The 17,858-nt window shown below is 39.8% G+C and overlaps 2 protein-coding genes across 3 annotated transcripts; one reads left to right on the top strand and one right to left on the bottom strand.

Moving 5' to 3' along the window:
- The first annotated feature begins 443 nt into the window (after positions 1-443).
- On the top strand, positions 444-10,294 carry dgcr8 (DGCR8 microprocessor complex subunit). The gene is made up of 14 exons (XM_037097576.1): positions 444-604; positions 968-1,935; positions 3,521-3,683; positions 4,374-4,516; positions 4,704-5,043; positions 5,159-5,356; positions 5,576-5,677; positions 5,836-5,934; positions 6,251-6,333; positions 6,530-6,630; positions 6,974-7,080; positions 7,295-7,422; positions 7,721-7,834; positions 8,426-10,294. Exons 2-14 carry the CDS (start codon positions 1,246-1,248, stop codon positions 8,507-8,509), a joined length of 2,352 nt encoding a protein of 783 aa, XP_036953471.1. The 5' UTR covers positions 444-604; positions 968-1,245; the 3' UTR covers positions 8,510-10,294.
- A 1-nt stretch (position 10,295) lies between these two features.
- Positions 10,296-15,759, bottom strand: trmt2a (tRNA methyltransferase 2 homolog A). 2 transcript variants are annotated; one of them, XM_037097577.1, is made up of 12 exons: positions 15,539-15,759; positions 14,335-14,973; positions 13,645-13,753; positions 13,274-13,455; positions 12,863-12,977; positions 12,638-12,753; positions 12,421-12,532; positions 12,210-12,332; positions 11,798-11,873; positions 11,324-11,440; positions 11,140-11,236; positions 10,296-10,956 (listed from the first exon to the last, which is right to left on the bottom strand). In XM_037097577.1, the coding sequence occupies exons 1-12, from the start codon at positions 15,742-15,744 to the stop codon at positions 10,788-10,790; spliced, it is 2,061 nt and encodes a 686-aa protein (XP_036953472.1). In that variant the 5' UTR covers positions 15,745-15,759; the 3' UTR covers positions 10,296-10,787. The 2 variants fall into 2 exon arrangements, with proteins under 2 accessions (XP_036953472.1, XP_036953473.1); XM_037097578.1 differs by having other exon boundaries at positions 15,404-15,543.
- Positions 15,760-17,858: the final 2,099 nt, after the last annotated feature.

The raw sequence follows: 17,858 nt of genomic DNA on the forward strand, positions 1-17,858 counted from the left end.
AACAGTCTTCAGTTTTCATGACTGAAAAAAACTGAGTGAACAAACTGACTGAAAGTTAAAGTAAGCAATTTTATACAGTTTTACTTTGTTCATATTTGGCGGACCCTGCCACCTTTCTAGCTTCAAATACTCTTCTGGGGACCTAGTTTTCCTTTTAGAAAGGATTGTTTATTCAGTTATCGAGCACATAAACATTTCTGAGTTTGTATTAATACCTCATTAATACTGTAAAGATTCAAATTCATATTTTGAATGTATTTTTCAAAACTACATAGCGGCCATGCTTGTGTATATTGAAGCACATGTATATGTTCCTCATGTCTTTGATAGTCTGGCATTAACATGTTGCTCATGTGTGCTGCTGTTAACGTTGATTGGTTCAATCATACTAGTAGACGTCGTAATATTACGTTTTGATTGGCCCGCTGACCGATCAGTTATCAGAAGCCGGTACTGGGAGGCGGGACATGAGTTGGTTTGCCGCTGTGGTTTTCTTCAAGATGGCGGGGCTGCAAGTAAGGCAGTATGGCGGCGCGTCAAGAATTAAAATAATTTAGAAAGGTAGTTAGGTGCCCAGAAGGAGACAGCCGTGTCATTTTTATCGGTGAGTATTTTTGTCACGAAGTGTTTACAAGCTTGTCGACCATTTCAGCGGACATGGATATTTGCATAGTGTGATGGTTCCTTGCTAGCATGTTAGCATTGATGTTAACGTTGCCAGGGCCCCTCTGTGCAGCTGAACAGATGCACTAAAACGAGGTTCTTCCCCGGGTTTATCTTGGGATGAATTTGCTCGTTACACGAAGTTGAATAGGCGTTAATCATATTCGCATGCAAAGGGGCACCAATGTAACGTTGAAGACAATTTTCCAGTAGTAGAAGTGTGTTCAATATCCTGCCATATTACGCTATCAGTCATAAAGTTGCACGAACTGATGTCTGCTCTCACTGGTCATTTTCTCTCTAGCTCCCAGAAGATACCAGTGGAGGATGATCAGTGCCTAGATCCCCTATTAAGCTGAATGCATTGTGATTTCCAATAATTGAGACAGTGATTCTGAAAGCTGTCTACATTAATGAAAAGAACAATGTAGTCAGCTTAGCATTTTCACCTCTGGTACGTGGTCTATACAGGGATGTGCTTCTGCATGCGTTCTGTGTTTAGATAAGAAGAAAAGTCTCAACAGGTCAGATTTTAGAGTAAATTATCAGTCTGTATAAGTTGTAGTTTATAATACATAGGAAATGGAGATAGATGATGTTCTACCCCCTCTCCCCTTGGAGCCCCCTGATGATTTTGGCCAAGATGAAGGCAGAGCACCTCCACCACCTCCCCTGCAAACGTCCAGTGACGCAGAGGTAATGGACGTTAGCTCTGGTGGTGATGGATACACATACACCCCAGGGGATGGGGATGCCCAGCCACAGCCGCCCCTCAGCATGGGCTCAGTAACTTTCTGTAGCCACCTCTCAGACGAGGCCAATCCCAACCCACCGTGCCCCAGAACGGCCCGCCACGCTCCCCCTGTCACCAAGTTTCTCCCAGACCTCAAGCTGCTCAGAGATGTTAAGATCCGTGTTAGCTTTACTGAAAGCAGCAGCAGCAGTAGCAAGGACAGGAAGGTTTTGTACACTGGTGAAGGGCAGGAGAGAGGAAGTGATGATGGCTTAGACAGCCTGAATGGTGAGTTGCATGACTCAACTAGTGAGCAGGAGCTAGGTGAGGGTAGTTCTGGAGGAAACATAGCGGGCAGAACATCAGAAGAGGCAGAGGTAGACCTGGAAAATAAGGTAGAGTTCGCTGTCCTGGATGAGTTGGAGGACTACTACGACAACTTCATGGATCATGATGATGGGGAGCATGGTGGCTTTAAATCTGAGGTCATAGCTCAGCAGGAGCAAGCAGATGACGAGGCCGTGGCTGACCCCTATGAGGTATGTCTGTTCTTTGGTCTATACCATTGCTTGTCATTATCAGCTAGCCATTTGTTCTTCACTGCCCAACAGAAATTATGAAATGATGTATACATGCATACTTACTTACATACATACATGTATACATACATACATACATACATGTATGCATACATACATACATACATACATACATACATGTATGCATACAAAAGAGGGCATCAAAAGCACTGTATTATTAAACACAGCTTCACCGTCATTTTAATAACACAACAGCAATGGAACAGCGAAGGTGCAAGAAAAGAAAATTCGTGTGGTTTTCTGGTTTCAAAAAAGTAAATGTAATGATTTTGCTGTTGATCATTCAGATCAAGGAGAACATGATTTCTGTTGAAAGAAAACTGTTCATAGTATTATGCATTCTCATAATATTATAAACTGAATTTAAGAATATTATTGATATCACGGATCATGTCTTCTCACTAGTACTTAGAGCAACCTCCCCAAAACATTTTAATTCCTCCAATAACAGGGTAGTTTTTAGTGGGAATGCAGCCTAATGGTTAGTGTTTTTCCAAATTGAAGCCTCCCTTCCATTAACCTTGTATGTGTATTGTGAGGATGCGCATAACTGCCTCCCTCGCATCAGGTCATCCACATTTAAAAAAAAAAAAAAGAAGAAGAAAAAAAAGTTGTATCTAAATCATTTTAGTTCTTTACACTGTTGGAGCGCTCCTCTGCTGCTATTTATGCCTCTCCCCTTATACAATACAGGTACACTTCAAAGTTTCAGAAATTACATTTGGTAAAAAAACAGCATCTACTAGTGTTTGTTAATGGTTGGTGTTATATTATTAAGTATAACTGGTAAATGGTACAACTGATGAATACAAATGTAACCGTTAAGGTGACAAATTTGATAATGCAAATATTTGAACAGATTGATATTTTCAGTATGCTAGAATATACTGAATGAGTTGTATATTAATAACAGTCACACCACTTGCTACAGGCAACAATACTTCAAACAAGATATAAACTGGAACATAAAACAATTAGAACATGTTCCGAAAAAGTATGTTGAATCACTTGAGCATCACTTGAGGTCCTTTCTCCATCATTAAGCATGACTGGATAATCCAGGATCAAATGTTCCATTCAGCAACATAAACATAAATGGTTGCGTGTGTGTTTGTTTGTTTTTGTGTTTATTTTTATTTTATTTGTTGTTTTTCACTGACATGATAAGTGAGATGCTGGAAGAGGTTAGTGCCATTTTTAATTTCTCCCATTAAATGCAGGGTTTCTTTTTTGATGCAAAAGTAATCATTTGTAATGAGAAAGGAGAATTGAAAACTGCTAGAAAAATCATAATTTGTGGTAGTGACTGTAGATTCAGTTCTGTCTTTTACTAAATTCATACGTTTTGATTTTTAGGCTTCAAAGTGCAAGGATCATTTATCCTGAATTGTGGTAGACTGCCATGGGTTTTTTTTTTTGTTTTTTTTCTCCATCAGTAGCATAACATCAGTTCTTCTCAGGCAAAGCATTCCTTTAAATTTTTGACCTATCCATCTCTTCTGGCCTTAACCATTGACTCTTCCAGGAGGAGTTCGATAATGATGTTGATGCTCTGCTGGAGGAGGGAATGCCAGTCCCCAAAAAGATGCGTCCAGCTGAAGACAAATATGCCGGGGACAGTGATCATCCATCAGATGGTGAAGAAGGCGTTCAGCCCATGATGACCAAAATAAAGACAGTCTTGAAGAGTGAGTGCTAGATCTGTCTCCTCAGTAATGCAAAGTATGATAAGATATGAAAACATGTAACATTAGTGTATTTTGTAGTGAACTGATAAAAAATATGGTAGTACATTGTGTATTTTGAGTTCTGTAAATACAATAGTGTGTATTGCTGATATAGATTACCACACAAGGTTTTTCCATTTTCCACCAAGTAGCACTTTTTTTTCTGTTTTTATAGTGCTTTGAATGAGCATCAAATATTGAAAAATCACACACTTGTTGTGCATTGTTTTGGTCAGCTGGTAAGATATATAACACTATATGCAAGGACTTGCTACACTGGATAAAGGGGCTGAAATTGGATTATGAAGCTATTATCAGTGCATCCAAATCATTGATACGTGACCTTGCTAGTTTTGATGATCCGTTAGTAAGATAAACAGATTAATTTTACTTTTAAACTGAGTTTTCACCTATTTGGTTGAGTGACAAAATGTAGATGTTATGTAACATTTTCCTGACCAAATGAGTATCATACATAATTTAAAAAAAAAAATCTAAGCCAAGGGTCGGTATATTATTATTAGTAAATATATTTTGACTGTTTCTCTTACAATTATGAGTATCACTTTGATGGCAGCACATAAGTCTATTAAGGAACATTGGAAGTAACAGTGAAGTAATTAGTGCCCATTTACATTTGCCACATGCCAGGTCGAGGGCGTCCTCCCACCGAGCCTCTACCTGATGGATGGATCATGACATTCCATAACTCAGGCATTCCAGTCTACCTGCACAGAGAGACCAGGGTGGTGACCTGGTCCAGACCCTACTTCCTCGGGACTGGCAGTATTAGGGTAAGATGCAAGACAAGCTGCCAGTCAAAGCCTCCAGTCTTCAGCTCTTACAAGAAGTTCTGGGGTTAAGCCTTGCTAAGCAGTTGTGTTCATGTGGACCCTGCAACTTGGGCAAAGGGGATAAAGGAGGAAACTAAACAGACAATTGACAATAGTGACAGTACTGTTGTTCTTCCTTTTGACACAGAAACATGACCCTCCTACCAGCAGCATCCCTTGCCTACACTACAAGAAAATGAAGGAAACCGAGGAAAGGGAGCTCAATGGGGAAGTGGCTTTTAATGCACACGAGTCTCCAGTCAAGCCCAGTGAGGAGGTCAATGGTGAAGAGGGAGCTGGCAAGTCAGGGGCTTTAGCTGTGGAGCAGGACCAGATCCCTCCCCCCAGTCTGATTGATGGTGGCCCAGATGAAAAGGGTACCACTAATAACAGCCTGCCAGGTACAGAGCCCCATTCCTTTGATACTGCCCAAGGAGCCTTAGGACAAGTGAAGGCCAAGGTGGAGGTGTGTAAGGACGAGTCCATAGGTAAGGGCCTTTCATTTACTTACAGTGATAGTGAGAGATGGACACGACGATTTCTGAAAGGTTGTTATTAGCTGTCTTTTATTACGTGATCTAACTTTATAAAACCTCCTCATAGAGCTTGAAGACTTTCGCATGTACCTTGAAAAATGCTTTGACTTTGAACAAGTCACTGTAAAGAAGTTCCGTACATGGGCTGAGCGACGGCAGTTCAACAGAGACATGAAGAGGAAACAGGCAGAGTCAGAGAGACCTATCCTGCCAGCCAACCAGAAACTCATCACACTGTCAGTCCAAGATGCACCCACTAAGAAAGGTATCTGTGAATGTCATACAATTCATGTTCTTAGAGGGTTCTTTCTAGCCTGCAACACTAACAAAGTGTGCATGATTTCTTTCTCTTGTCTCAACCTCAGTTCAAGGAACTCTCTAAATGTCAGCTTTATATGTTTTTGTTGTTTTTGTATAATTTACTACAGTGTATTATTTGTTGATGAATTTTGATTTTTTTTTTTTTTTTTTTTGGTCATAACAGAATTTGTTATAAACCCAAACGGAAAGTCTGAAGTTTGCATCTTGCATGAATATATGCAACGTGTCCTAAAGGTTCGACCTGTTTACAACTTTTTTGAATGTGGTAAGTTCTCCTGCAAGTTTTTTGAGGTATTTGAACTGTCATGCTTGTCAATAAATATATCATTAGTAATGTGTAAATCTACTCCATTTTGTAACACAGTACATTTTTATGTGACCCTCCCGCATAGTCACTAAAAATATGCATGTGTTTCCCCACAGAGAACCCAAGTGAACCCTTTGGAGCATCAGTCATTATAGATGGAGTAACTTATGGCACAGGAACCGCAAGCAGTAAAAAACTTGCCAAGAATAAAGCTGGTAATTTCGTTCATTTACAGTACTTAGCATTGTAATTGTTTATGGCACAACTTAATATGCACTGTTTTAGCTCCAAGTACTACAGTCAGTGATTAACAACAATGGGATTGCCATGAGGTTTTCTGGAGGAATTTCTAATCCCCATAATTGTAAATATTTTGTTACAGTTGACATTGTTGTACAACAATTAAATTGGTTTAAAGGCTTCTCATAATAAACCCACATGGTACAGAGGTTTACCAATCGAGCTCAAATAAGTTTGCCTGTTATATGCCAGTGGTTCTGCCCTCATTTGAAATTTTCATGTAAACTTTAGCTCGAGCCACACTGGAAATCCTCATCCCTGACTTTGTGAAGCAGACCTCGGAGGAGAAGCCTGTTGAGGGCGATGAACTGGAGGTAATTCCTTTTTCCCATTTTTACACTTATTTACGTTCTTGGCTGGAATCTTGTGGAATAGAGTAAGCTACAATTCAAGTTCACATGACGAACAATGAAGGCATTTTAATCAACATTTGTTTCCAATTGTTTCCCTTCAAAATTGATGAATCTTTAGAATTAACACAACAATCATAACATGTACTCTGCTCCACAGTATTTTAATCATATCAATATAGAGGACTCAAGGGTGTATGAGCTGACCAACAAAGCAGGACTACTTTCGCCATATCAGATTCTTCATGAGTGCCTTAAAAGGTAAGACGTAATTGCATAATGCCAACAATACAGGACACTTTTTTATGATTAATTTTTATTCAGTATTTTTGGTTTTAATTTTGTTAAGCTTATCAGTAATACAAGCCAACATAAGAGACGTATTTACTATAGTTGAGGTAGGTTTGAACAATATAAGTGTCATAAGATTGCCATATTGTAAAATATGTTAAAGATGCTAATATCATGATGTCCCTGTGGAACTTGTTGCTGCTGGTGGGCAGGTGGGTCTTCACACAACTCAACCTTTCACTGTTGCCAAGTACAACAAAGCACCAGGTTACAGATATGTGTGTGTAAAATATACAGTTTGGTCTTCCTGTAGAAACCATGGAATGGGAGACACCAGCATTAAATTTGAGGTGATCCCAGGGAAAAACCAGAAAAGTGAATATGTGATGACATGTGGGAAACACACTGTGCGTGGCTGGTGTAAGTAAACCCTAAGCTTCATCTACTGACATTATGAGAACTAGTTAATGTGTAGAGCTGGGTGTTATTTGAATTACCTTGTCTTGTCTTTCACCTTGGGGGGCCAACTTGTCTGCTAACCCTGTAGACCCTAAAGCATCTATATCTCGCTATTGCACCCTGAAGACAAGTTGCACATGAGGCTTTCAGTGACTTGTTTTTTTTTTACCACCAGGCAAGAACAAGAGGGTTGGCAAACAACTAGCATCTCAGAAGATCTTGCAGATGCTTCATCCCCACGTCAAGAACTGGGGCTCACTGCTGCGCATGTATGGGAGAGAGAGCAATAAGATGGTCAAGAAGGTAACAAGCTTCTTTCACACTGTAGAGCTTGTTTGGTCATGGAAACGTCTACATTATCTACATTAAATCATTGTGTCTTTCAGCATCTCATTAATGTAACTTGCATCTTTACAGTTTTTACTCAGAAGTTATCAGGCCAGTTAAGTTGTAATGTTGCTCACACGGCTTTGTTTACTTCACTACCTGCCTCATCAGTGAACGACCAGTGACATGTAAACATCAATATGCTGATAATGAAAGTAGGTTGTCATCACGCAAGCATGTCTGCATGACTTTTAAAACGCCTGATCTTTTGCAGGAGAACTCTGACAAGAGTGTGATTGAGCTCCAGCAGTATGCCAAAAAGAACAAGCCAAACCTTCATATCTTGAACAAACTGCAAGAAGAAATGAAGAAACTAGCGAAACAGAGGGTGAGGATGATACCATGCATTTTATTTTTTATGTATTAATGATTCATCCTTTCTTCCACAACTCCTGTCCAAGTAAGCTTTAGCTGATGTGTAACTCAGTAATTAGATTTTCCCTCCTAAAAGTGTAGAATAAAGCCAAAGTAGATATTTTGACTTTTTGTCATAATACAGGTGTTACTAATGACATTAAGGATGGCTCTGTTTTGACAGTGTGACAGTGAGCCAGCCAGGCTTCTGTCATAAATGCCTACTGCATGAGCCTTTTATTATTTGTCATTCAAGGAGTTTTGACAGGGACTTTTTTGTTTCTTTTTTCCCTTGCAAAGAACAAAAAAAGTGTTTTAAATCAGAAATTCTGTCACCAGAGAGCTCAGTGAAGGAAGGACGGGGTGGAGGTTTTAATCCAAATCTCAAATTTCAATTGCACAAACAGGAGAAATCTGCAGGATCTCAATTAGCTGATCTGGAGCTACATGTGCATGAGGTTTAGACTTATATTGCCAGTTCCATGATTTGTATATTTTTATTTTCTCCATATTTTACTGTTTTCTTCAGAATATACTCATTGTGGTTGCTGTGTTTCTTCACTAGGAGGAAACTAGGAAGAAACCCAAGATGACCATAATGGAGTCTGCCCAGCCAGGGAGTGAACCCCTCTGCACTGTTGACGTTTAAGTCTCTGAATCACTGATGAACCACGGCACTGAAACTCCAGTCACTGTCACACATCACACACCACCATCCATTTCTCAATTATGCATCACTGAGATCTAATGGCAATATAGTCGCACATTGACCAGGCTGATAGAACTGCTTGCTTCCTTCGCCCATGTTTTATTGGTTCAGCCGGTAGATGTAAGGGTAGAACTAATGCACTAACAGACAGTAGAGCAAATATCGTCTACCTCTCTAGATGCATCCTCGCTATGGCACTAGAAAAAAAAAGATAAGAGAGAACCCAACTTGGTAACATATGAACCACATCGAAATAAAAATGCATGCTTCTTTGACAGCAAAAAACACTGCGCACATTGGTTTTCTTTTGAAGTGTCGTTTTCAACAGTCACAATCTAAGAGTGCCAGCACCTATTATTTTTGTTTGTGCTTAAAGTGTTTGAAAGGGACTACTAAAACTTGTGTATTTATACCATTCATTTAATTGGGAAACAAAGTTACTTGTTTATTGGGTATTTTAATGGTTAGTGTTATGGATTTTTTGGGTCGTTTTGTTTTTTTTCCACAGAATGGACAGTTGCTGCCTTGGTTTGCACGATAAAAACACATTGTGAAGTGATCACTATTCAGAAATATTGTTATGCACTCGTGTCCTGTCACATATTTTTGTTGACTGATCATGCTGTTGGTACAAGAGCCAACTGCTTTTGGGAAATTTTTAGGGACTCGTTGCCTTTTTTTTTCTCTTCTGCTTTGGCATTACAAGACACTGACGTGCTCCTCCCCATGTCAACACTGCAGTAAACCCAAGTAAAGGGCCACAGAGTACTATCATGAGTTTAAGGTAAAGGATTGTTTCTTTTATTCATAGTTCTTGCTAGCTTTTTATTAAAGTACTAATGCCATGCACACCAACTAATCACTTTCAGTAGCTCTTAATTTTTGTTGCCCTCAAGAGATCACGTCGGCTACATGTTGCCTTAGTTAATTCATTTCATGAAGGGCTTAGAGTATGTACAATACATTGGACCTAAAACACCCTTCACCAGGAAGTGAAAAGACCAAGCCCCCTTTACTTGATAAAGCATTTATTCGTTAGCCAGTTGGTGTTTTAATGAAAACAGCCTGTGAAAGATCAGTTACATTGCCTACAGCATGTGCAGATTTTTAAGACTCGTCTTAATGGATCATGTATTTTGTGTACGTTTGCCATCGTTGTGAGAGTTGATCATTTTCTGACCACAAGAAGAAAACAATTTTTTTAAAGGCAGCCTTGCGAAATGTAGTTGGTACACTGACATGAACAAAATATTTTAGTTCAACACAAGCTGACGAAACTGTGTATACCAAAGCTTACATACAGTCTTATGCATTTTCTAGAATAATGTTGCTGCAAACTGTACAGTAGGAACATCTGACACAGGACAATACATAGTCATTACTTGCTGGAACAAAATAGAAACTGCTGTGCATTCTTTGTCAAGTATTTGGCCTGTGATTTTTCTACAAAACATTCACAGACACGTCACAGTTTAAAGAAAAGGCTGTAGTTACGTAGATTGCTTTAAGAATGTGCTTTCCCCCTCTGTGCGTTTGTCATCTTGCCAAGTGTGTGTTGGTGTGAGAAGAGAAAAAAAAAATATGCTTTTACATGTGTTGCTGTTGAGTTGTACCATTGAATTGTTTTTGAGATGTTGCTGCCTAGAAAATGAAGTATGTATTGCAACCTGATCTCCATGACTTCAGTGATATTTGTTATGCAAAATAAAATGTCTTGACTAATGACTGGAATGACTTTTTATTTATTCAGTAGCAGAATGATAAAGGAAAGGAGTTAAACTGAGGAGGCACTTCAATAGTAAATCAATTTATTCCATAGTGCCCTAATGTGTGCTGCAGTTACGTCAGTGTTAGGAAGCCAAAAACTTAAAATAAAATCCATGTAGCTTCAGTCTTGACAAAGCTTAAAATAACCACTTTTGAATGAACACAGCTGACAAAAGAAACTACAAAGATGGAAAAGGCAAATGGTCTGTAAACATTACAGTGCATACTGTGATAAAACCAAGAGTTTATCTGAGGCGGAGATTAATAGTTAAGAAAAATAAGGACTTAATAGGCGCAGTTAATTGTTATGTAATTTTAAGGAACTGACCGTTTTAATGTTATGCAAATAAGAGAAGAGAGCCATTGTAATACGTAGTGAGGCTGAGCAGACATTCCTAGTGTGGAGAGCCCATGTTACCGCTATCAAACTGTACAGCATTGATTTCTAAAGCTAAGACACTGTTGTTTCATGAGTGCTGCTCTGCTGGGAATTGTAGTCCACTCTCTCCAGCAGCAGAAGCATCTCCACGTGCATGGTCTGAGGGAACAGATCCACAGACATGGCTCGCACCGGACGGAACGGGGCCCCATGAACTCTGTTGGATGGCGCTCTGCATAGACTGTGAAGCCAAAAATTCCAATGTGAGTAAGACCACATTTTAGAAATTTTCTAAATGACACATGGTATAACAGAAGAAATGTGTATTCTGGGTTTTGTTTTCACTATAACTAATTAGCTAATACGCATAAATAAATCAATATAATCCTGACTGCTGCTTCATCCCAACCAAATGAAAACTCACTCGATGAAGTTGTTCATGGCGGCCTTCGCATTGCATGCTACATAGACCAGCCTCTTCAGATGCTCAGCCCTCCTGATGGCAAGTATCACCTTGGAATCTGTGTTTAATAAAAAATAATTAAAAAAGTCTTAATATGTGACACAAAGTGAGTGAATTTATTTTCGGGTTTTGGCTGATTACTCACGCAGGCCTGCCCTCGGCGGATCTACAATGGCTGTGATGTTAGGTGATACAAGAGCATTGAGAATGTTGGGGAACACATCCTCAGCTTTCCCACAGTGAAACTCAACATTGCTCAGACCTTCAAATGCAAACAAATGACAAAGAGATTATAACTAAATAGAACATGGACTTTATGTTGAACACAAGGTAGTCAAGGACTAAACTAGAGGCTCAGGTATATAAAAATGTGAGATCCAGGATTGCACCAGCAGTGCAGATGAAACATATCAATACTACCTTTATGGGTTCATGATTTTTATACTCTACACACTGACAAGAACATTAAGAAGTCAACACAATGTACTCCAGTTTCTACAGAAAGTGTGGAAAAGCAATAGTCTAAAATACACCTACTGACACAATGTGCCTCGTCGTTGCCCTACGTCTACAAATATTCCCATATTAAACATAAATAGTTTGATGTTATCTCTCTTACCATTGAGCTTTGCATTAACTTTGGCGTCCTCCACTGCCTCCTGGCACAGTTCAATCCCAATCACCTTTTTAACCCTCTGAAAACAAAGACAACAAAAAAAAGTCAAAACCTGCCAGTACCTCCATTTTCATCCCCAGAAGATAAGAACCTTTCTAAAAAGTATGTTTTGTTTGTTTGCAGACCTTGAACAAACAATGACTGTTCAAACACAGAAATTTAAAATGGCGCAGTGTCTGCAGCACATAATCATTCACAAATCTTAAACTACACAACAAAAGGATTATATGACAAGGACGGAGGTCTTTAAGCAAGTGTATGTGCAGACTAATACAGTATTTATTGCTCACTGTAGTCAGTTGTAATCAAACAGCAAAATGTGAGTTAAGATCGTGTGACAGGGAACTAATGTCACCTTAGCCAGAGAGATGCCGATGGTTCCTGTCCCACAGCACACATCCAGCACTGTGCTGTCCTGATCCAGCTGGGCCCACTCCCCCACCGCCGAGTACAGCACCTCTGCAGCGCCTGTGTTCACCTGCCAGGTAACAGACACATACGGAATAAAACTGTAAATTAGCTGGAAAACGTGCTTCTTAACATCTATGGGGGTACATCTTTCTTACCTGGAAGAATGAATGAGGAGATACTCTGAACTTTAGACCCAGAAGTTCCTCATGAATGCTGCTCTCTCCAGCCACCAGCTCACAGGGCAAGTCCTCCAGGTTAGGAGAAGTCCTTAGAAGATGAAAAAACGTCAGTGTAATTTTCAACACTTTTTTTGCTCTGCCCTCTGCAGGTTTTTCTTCATTTTTTCCCTGATACTGTCAGTCAATTTCATACCTTTGACCCTCTCTGACAAAGTAAAGAGATGTTACTCCGCTGTCTTTCCCCTCTCCCTCCGTGAAGTGCTTCTTCATGGAGCTCTTTAATGCACTGATTTCCTCTTCATCAAGTTTCTAGGGAGTCATTCAACAAATCAAAATAGATCAATAATGACAAATCTAACAATGTGTTTGTTTTCAAAAACGGGCGCACCCACAGTTTGAAAAGAGATCATTTCCTCACCTGTGGGTTGAAGAACGCTATAGCCATAGCCTGTTTGGTCCTTGTAGTCCGTACAGTCAGCTGCTTCCAGTGTCCGTCATATGTTTCAGGACTGTACACAGAGTATGGTGTTGTCCTGTATGCAAAATAATATTGAAATTAAATGCAATTAAAGGAAATCTGTGTGTGAAGATTTGATTTTTTTAAAAACAAATGTTGAAACAACTGACTTATCAAACTTGCTCTAAATCCAACACTGGCTAAGACAAGAGCAAGAGGGAAATTACTGTAATGTTGGCTACGTTCCTTCTTTGGGTCTCATGTCTACGAAACCCTGAAAAAAGTATTGTATGTGACAGTAGTTCTGTTTTCATTTCATTCGAGGGTTTCATATCTGTAACCTTCACTGAACTATAGTAATATTAATAATACCTGATGAACTTCTGAAACTCGCTGACCACTCTCTTGGCCTCGACTGAGACGTGGCACGTGTCTGCTGGGCCGACTACAGCGCAGGAGCCGCCTTTATACTTTCCGAGGCGGAAACCAATGGTCTTATCCTCGCCGTCTGCACCCACTGAAATGAGGAACTCGCACTTGTTTCTGTACTCCGTCTGCCATGACACAGGTCGAGAAATATGAACACGATTAGGAGGGTTTAAGACACAATTGCATTACAAGGTGGAGAACAACGGAGCATACATTTTGTAAAATAAAAGCAATGTCTGTAAGAAAGTGACTGACGGCACTAATTAGATTACTGTCGGATAAATGTCAGAGTTCATCCCAACATGTAAATATACCTGTGTAGGAGATGGTCGGATAGCTTCCAGGGGACAACACATTTTGTTGTATTTCCCTTTCTGTGCAAACAGCCATGGCACCAGGGCTTTGTTGGTGCTGCCAATCTCTCTGAAGAAGAAACAGTGACGTATTAATAAAAAAAAGGTATTTTCTATCGCGTAATGCACCATTGAGACGCTGTAGACAACATTGTGTGTGAGGCAGTAAGATATACTCCAACATCAAATTAACTGTGTCTGTGAAGGGGCTTAATGTGATACTTTAAGTAGTAATGGGTAAGTTTTTTCTAATGAGCAGTGTTGCCAGACTGGGCAGTTTGGGGTCTTATTGTGCCATCTTGAGCAGGTTGACAGAACTTGGGCTTGTAAAATTACAATTTACAAGAAAAAGCATTCATGAACTGTACTCATTAGTACATTAGTAGTTGTCATTTAAGCAGGTTTTTAAGAATAATGGAGCTGGAAAGTACCAAACCCATCTGGCAACACTGATGATGAGAATAAAAAACGGCTGAAATTATTAAACTCATTTGATGTGGACACTGTGGCTGTCGGGGGCTTCCATGAATAGGGTATTGGCCATCAATAACACAACTGGCCAAAGTCTAGAGATGATAATAGTAATGTCCACACATGATGCCACTTATATGTATACAAATATCAGACTGCACATAAATGACAACCACTCACTTGGCCAGCCTCTGCAGAACCCCCACCACCTCCTGCTCCTTCCTCCTCAGCTGCTCCTCATAAGGCACCTTCCACAGAGGAGTCACCACGTTGTTTATCTGCACGCTGAGCGGCTCCTCTTCCTCTTCCCCCTCTCCCCGCTTGGATGGCGGCTGGCCTCCCGCGCCCTCTCCCTCCTCCTGCTTCCTCTTCCTCAGGATGGGGTCGGCCTTGGGTTTGGCCAGCCTGACGCTCAGCACCTGGCCCTTCCACTGCATGCCATGAACCATCTTCATGGCCTTGTCGCGCTCTTCCTCATTCTTGAAGGTGACGAAGGCAAACGTCTGCTTGCCGAACAGCTTGATCTTGTGCGGGTTGAGGCTGTGCTTGGCCAGGAACTTCTTCAGGTCGTTGAAGCCGCAGAACTTGGGGAGATTCCTGATCTCAACTTTGTAGATCTCAGATGTGAAGAGGTCCTGCTTGATGTATCGGTACATGCCGGGGTCAGAGGCGGCCTCGTTCTCTCCCTCCTCAGCTTTGGGATCAGACTTGACACCACCATCGTGACTGTTGGGGTCCTGGGGGAGCTCAGCAGGCTTCTCCTCCTTGGAGGCTGCAGGATCAGCTGCTGGGCTGCCACTAACATCTGCCATCTTCCTGCTGGGTGGTCATGGCAACAGTGCAATTAGTAGACTGACACTGATCTTACATTCAAGACGTGATAAGAACTCTTCAGTCTAGTCAACACAACACACGTTTTTTGTTTGTCTTTTTTTTTTTATAGATATTTTTAGAATTAAAAGGACTTGATAGCTGGACAGTGTCCTCAAATATCAATTTTGGTTGATAACTGTTTTTTAATCGTTAGAATTAACATTAAAAGTCTTGATAGTGGTGAAAATGACATAAGAAACGTTTAGGTTTTTAAATCAGCTACACATAGACGCTATCATTGCTTTGAGTTTTAGCTGGACGTCACTAGAAACACTTTCGCATTACTTGTTTCTCACACAGAAGTCTCCACGTTGTTGTTGTTGATGATGTTGGCTAAAGGCTGATGTGGCAGTGAAACCAAATGAAACTCACTTACGTTCCGCACGTTGAAGAAGAATATAGTTCGTCTGTATCTGTTTTAATATGTGACAGTCGGCGGTTTCCTATAGTGATAAATGTCCGCTATTGCCGCATGCAATGGAAGTCTAGACACTGTTCATGTGAATCTTACCTTCTTAAATTAACTTCCACTTTACTGCACAAACGCGCAGGGCGCAGCCATGTTGGTTCAACCACGTGCAGCGGTGAACTCTGACCTTTCTTAAAGCGGCAGTCGTCATTTCGGACTGCAGCAAAGTGAGCCGCTGAACTAGAGCAAATAGGGTAAGCATGGTCCTGGAGCGAAGTGAATGTCCTTAGAGATACATGATTGAACATTTTCCTCAAGTTTAATCAGTGTAAGTTTGATTTAACCGATCGTTCCATTCCAAGCGATTCGTTGCTCTGATGATCTCCTTGGTATTAAACCCAATTATTCCCACTGTACCTGTTTGTTGAAATTTTTACAATAAAACATTCTCTTTGCTCTGTTTGTTTCTCATGTTGTTTTAGGGGGCTTTGTAGGGATGAGCTTTTATTTAATAGGATTTTTTGTTGGTTGGTTGGTTGTTAATAGCTGTTGTGGTCGGTAACTCTAAATATCATCTCCTATCACGCATGAAATCCAGAACTGGACTTGAATTTGAATTTCTTGAATTTTGACTTCATGGTCAAAACCAAGTCAAAAGACCTATATGTTATTCTAAATCTCACCTCAGAATGACTGTAATTAGGGTTTATTCATTTTGGAGATGGTGTTGATGGGAGATTTCTCTAGTGTGCTGCAGTTAAAAGTAACATAAGTTTAACCTGTGATAGATTAAGACATCAGAAAGAAACTGGAATGATAATGAAGAACTAACCTATGAAGGAATTAGTTTGGTACGGAGGGTATTGTCGGACCTGTCCCACATCCTTCAAAACAGAATATGAGCTCTTGCCTTCTGGCAGATGGTACTGAATCTCCAAATGCAAACTGAACCATTTAAAATACTCTTTCATACCTACCACCATCAAAATTTTAAATAGATCTGTACGCTGAGGCCTGGGAAGTGTGCAATAACTTGGTGTTCTCTTTGTTTTGTTTGTTTATTTATTTATTTATTTTAATTTGTTTTAGTCTCATATTGGATGTGTCATGAGTGTGTATGTAGCCTATGTGTAGGCCTTGAACTGTTATATGTATTTTATGTGTATTTATCGTCTGTAAGGGCAGTTACTACCATGCAATACGCACTTTGAGTCCATGACAATTTTCACCTAGGCGACAACAAAGTATATTCTGTTCTATTTTAACAATTTCAAGACTGAACTCTCTGGGTGAGACAAGTAGATTTAAAACGTCATCCTCAAATAATGAATTTTTTGTTCTTGGTCTAACGTTGTAATGCCTGTAATATTATCATCTTGAGTAATCCCCTGACTTAGGAGACTTAGTGGACAGCCCTGTCTGGTCCCTCTTTTCAGGCCAAATGAGTCTTATACTTCTCTGTTTATTTGGATTATTAAACAAGGCTTTAATAGTTCTAATAAAGGTCTGATCAAATTTTCCTAATACACTATAACTATAAGAATTCCCATCTGACTCAGCCAAATGCTTTTTCTGCATCAAGGCTCAATAGTTCTGCCTTTAGTTTATTTTTTTAATATTATCTATAATGTACGGCAATTGTTATCTCGTGTCTGCCTTTGCTGGATAAAGCCTGCCTGGTCCAGACTTATTATTAGACGAAGGATTTTTTCGAGTCTTTTTGGCAAAATGTGTGTAAAGATTTTGTAATCTTGATTGAGTACACTTACTGGCCGATAACTTCCACACTCAGCCGCAGCTCTGCCGGTGAGATCTCTACATTGCCTCATCCACCAAATGTTCCGCAGAGACCGCGGACTCTGTCATGTCAATTAAAAACCTCATCCACTGTACTTCCAGTTTACAACACCGCCTTTTCAGACTGACATCTCTGCTGAAAATCAAGATTTGTTCTTTTACAATGACATTAGATGGCTTGGCAAAGGAAATGCTTTGAAATGTCTTTGTGAACTAAGAGAGGAATTGAAGTTGTCTGTCAGTTAAATGAATGAAATTCTAAACAACTGATATGGCTCACCTAAACTGAGTGATGCAATTTGAAATACATTGCCTTAAGATGTTTTAATTCTGTTCTGTACCAAACTATGCATTTTGATGATGATGATGATGATGATGATGACAATGATAATTATAATGATGATGACTGTGATAATGATGATAATGATAATGGTAATGATGATGATGGTGATGATGGTGACTGTGATGATGATGATGATGATAATGGTAATGATGATGATGATGATGACTGTGATGATGATAATGATAATGATGACTATGATGATGATGATGATGATGATGATGATGATGATGATAACTGTGATGATGATGATGGTGATGATGATGATGATAACTGTGATGATGA

Source organism: Acanthopagrus latus, chromosome 5 (genome assembly GCF_904848185.1).
Source record: "Acanthopagrus latus isolate v.2019 chromosome 5, fAcaLat1.1, whole genome shotgun sequence".
In the NCBI taxonomy this organism is placed as follows: Eukaryota; Metazoa; Chordata; class Actinopteri; order Spariformes; family Sparidae; genus Acanthopagrus; species Acanthopagrus latus.

Excerpts from the sequence above, each read along its gene's own strand:
- dgcr8 (XM_037097576.1), top strand. The coding sequence starts at position 1,246 with ATGGAGATAGATGATGTTCTACCCCCTCTCCCCTTGGAGCCCCCTGAT. Across the intron at positions 6,631-6,973 it reads CTTCATGAGTGCCTTAAAAG|AAACCATGGAATGGGAGACA; the intron begins GTAAGACGTAAT and ends GTCTTCCTGTAG. Across the intron at positions 7,423-7,720 it reads GCAATAAGATGGTCAAGAAG|GAGAACTCTGACAAGAGTGT; the intron begins GTAACAAGCTTC and ends GATCTTTTGCAG.
- trmt2a (XM_037097577.1), bottom strand. The coding sequence starts at position 15,744 with ATGTTCAATCATGTATCTCTAAGGACATTCACTTCGCTCCAGGACCAT. Across the intron at positions 11,874-12,209 it reads TCGGCATCTCTCTGGCTAAG|AGGGTTAAAAAGGTGATTGG; the intron begins GTGACATTAGTT and ends CTTTGTTTTCAG. Across the intron at positions 10,957-11,139 it reads GCCATGAACAACTTCATCGA|TCTATGCAGAGCGCCATCCA; the intron begins GTGAGTTTTCAT and ends TTGGCTTCACAG.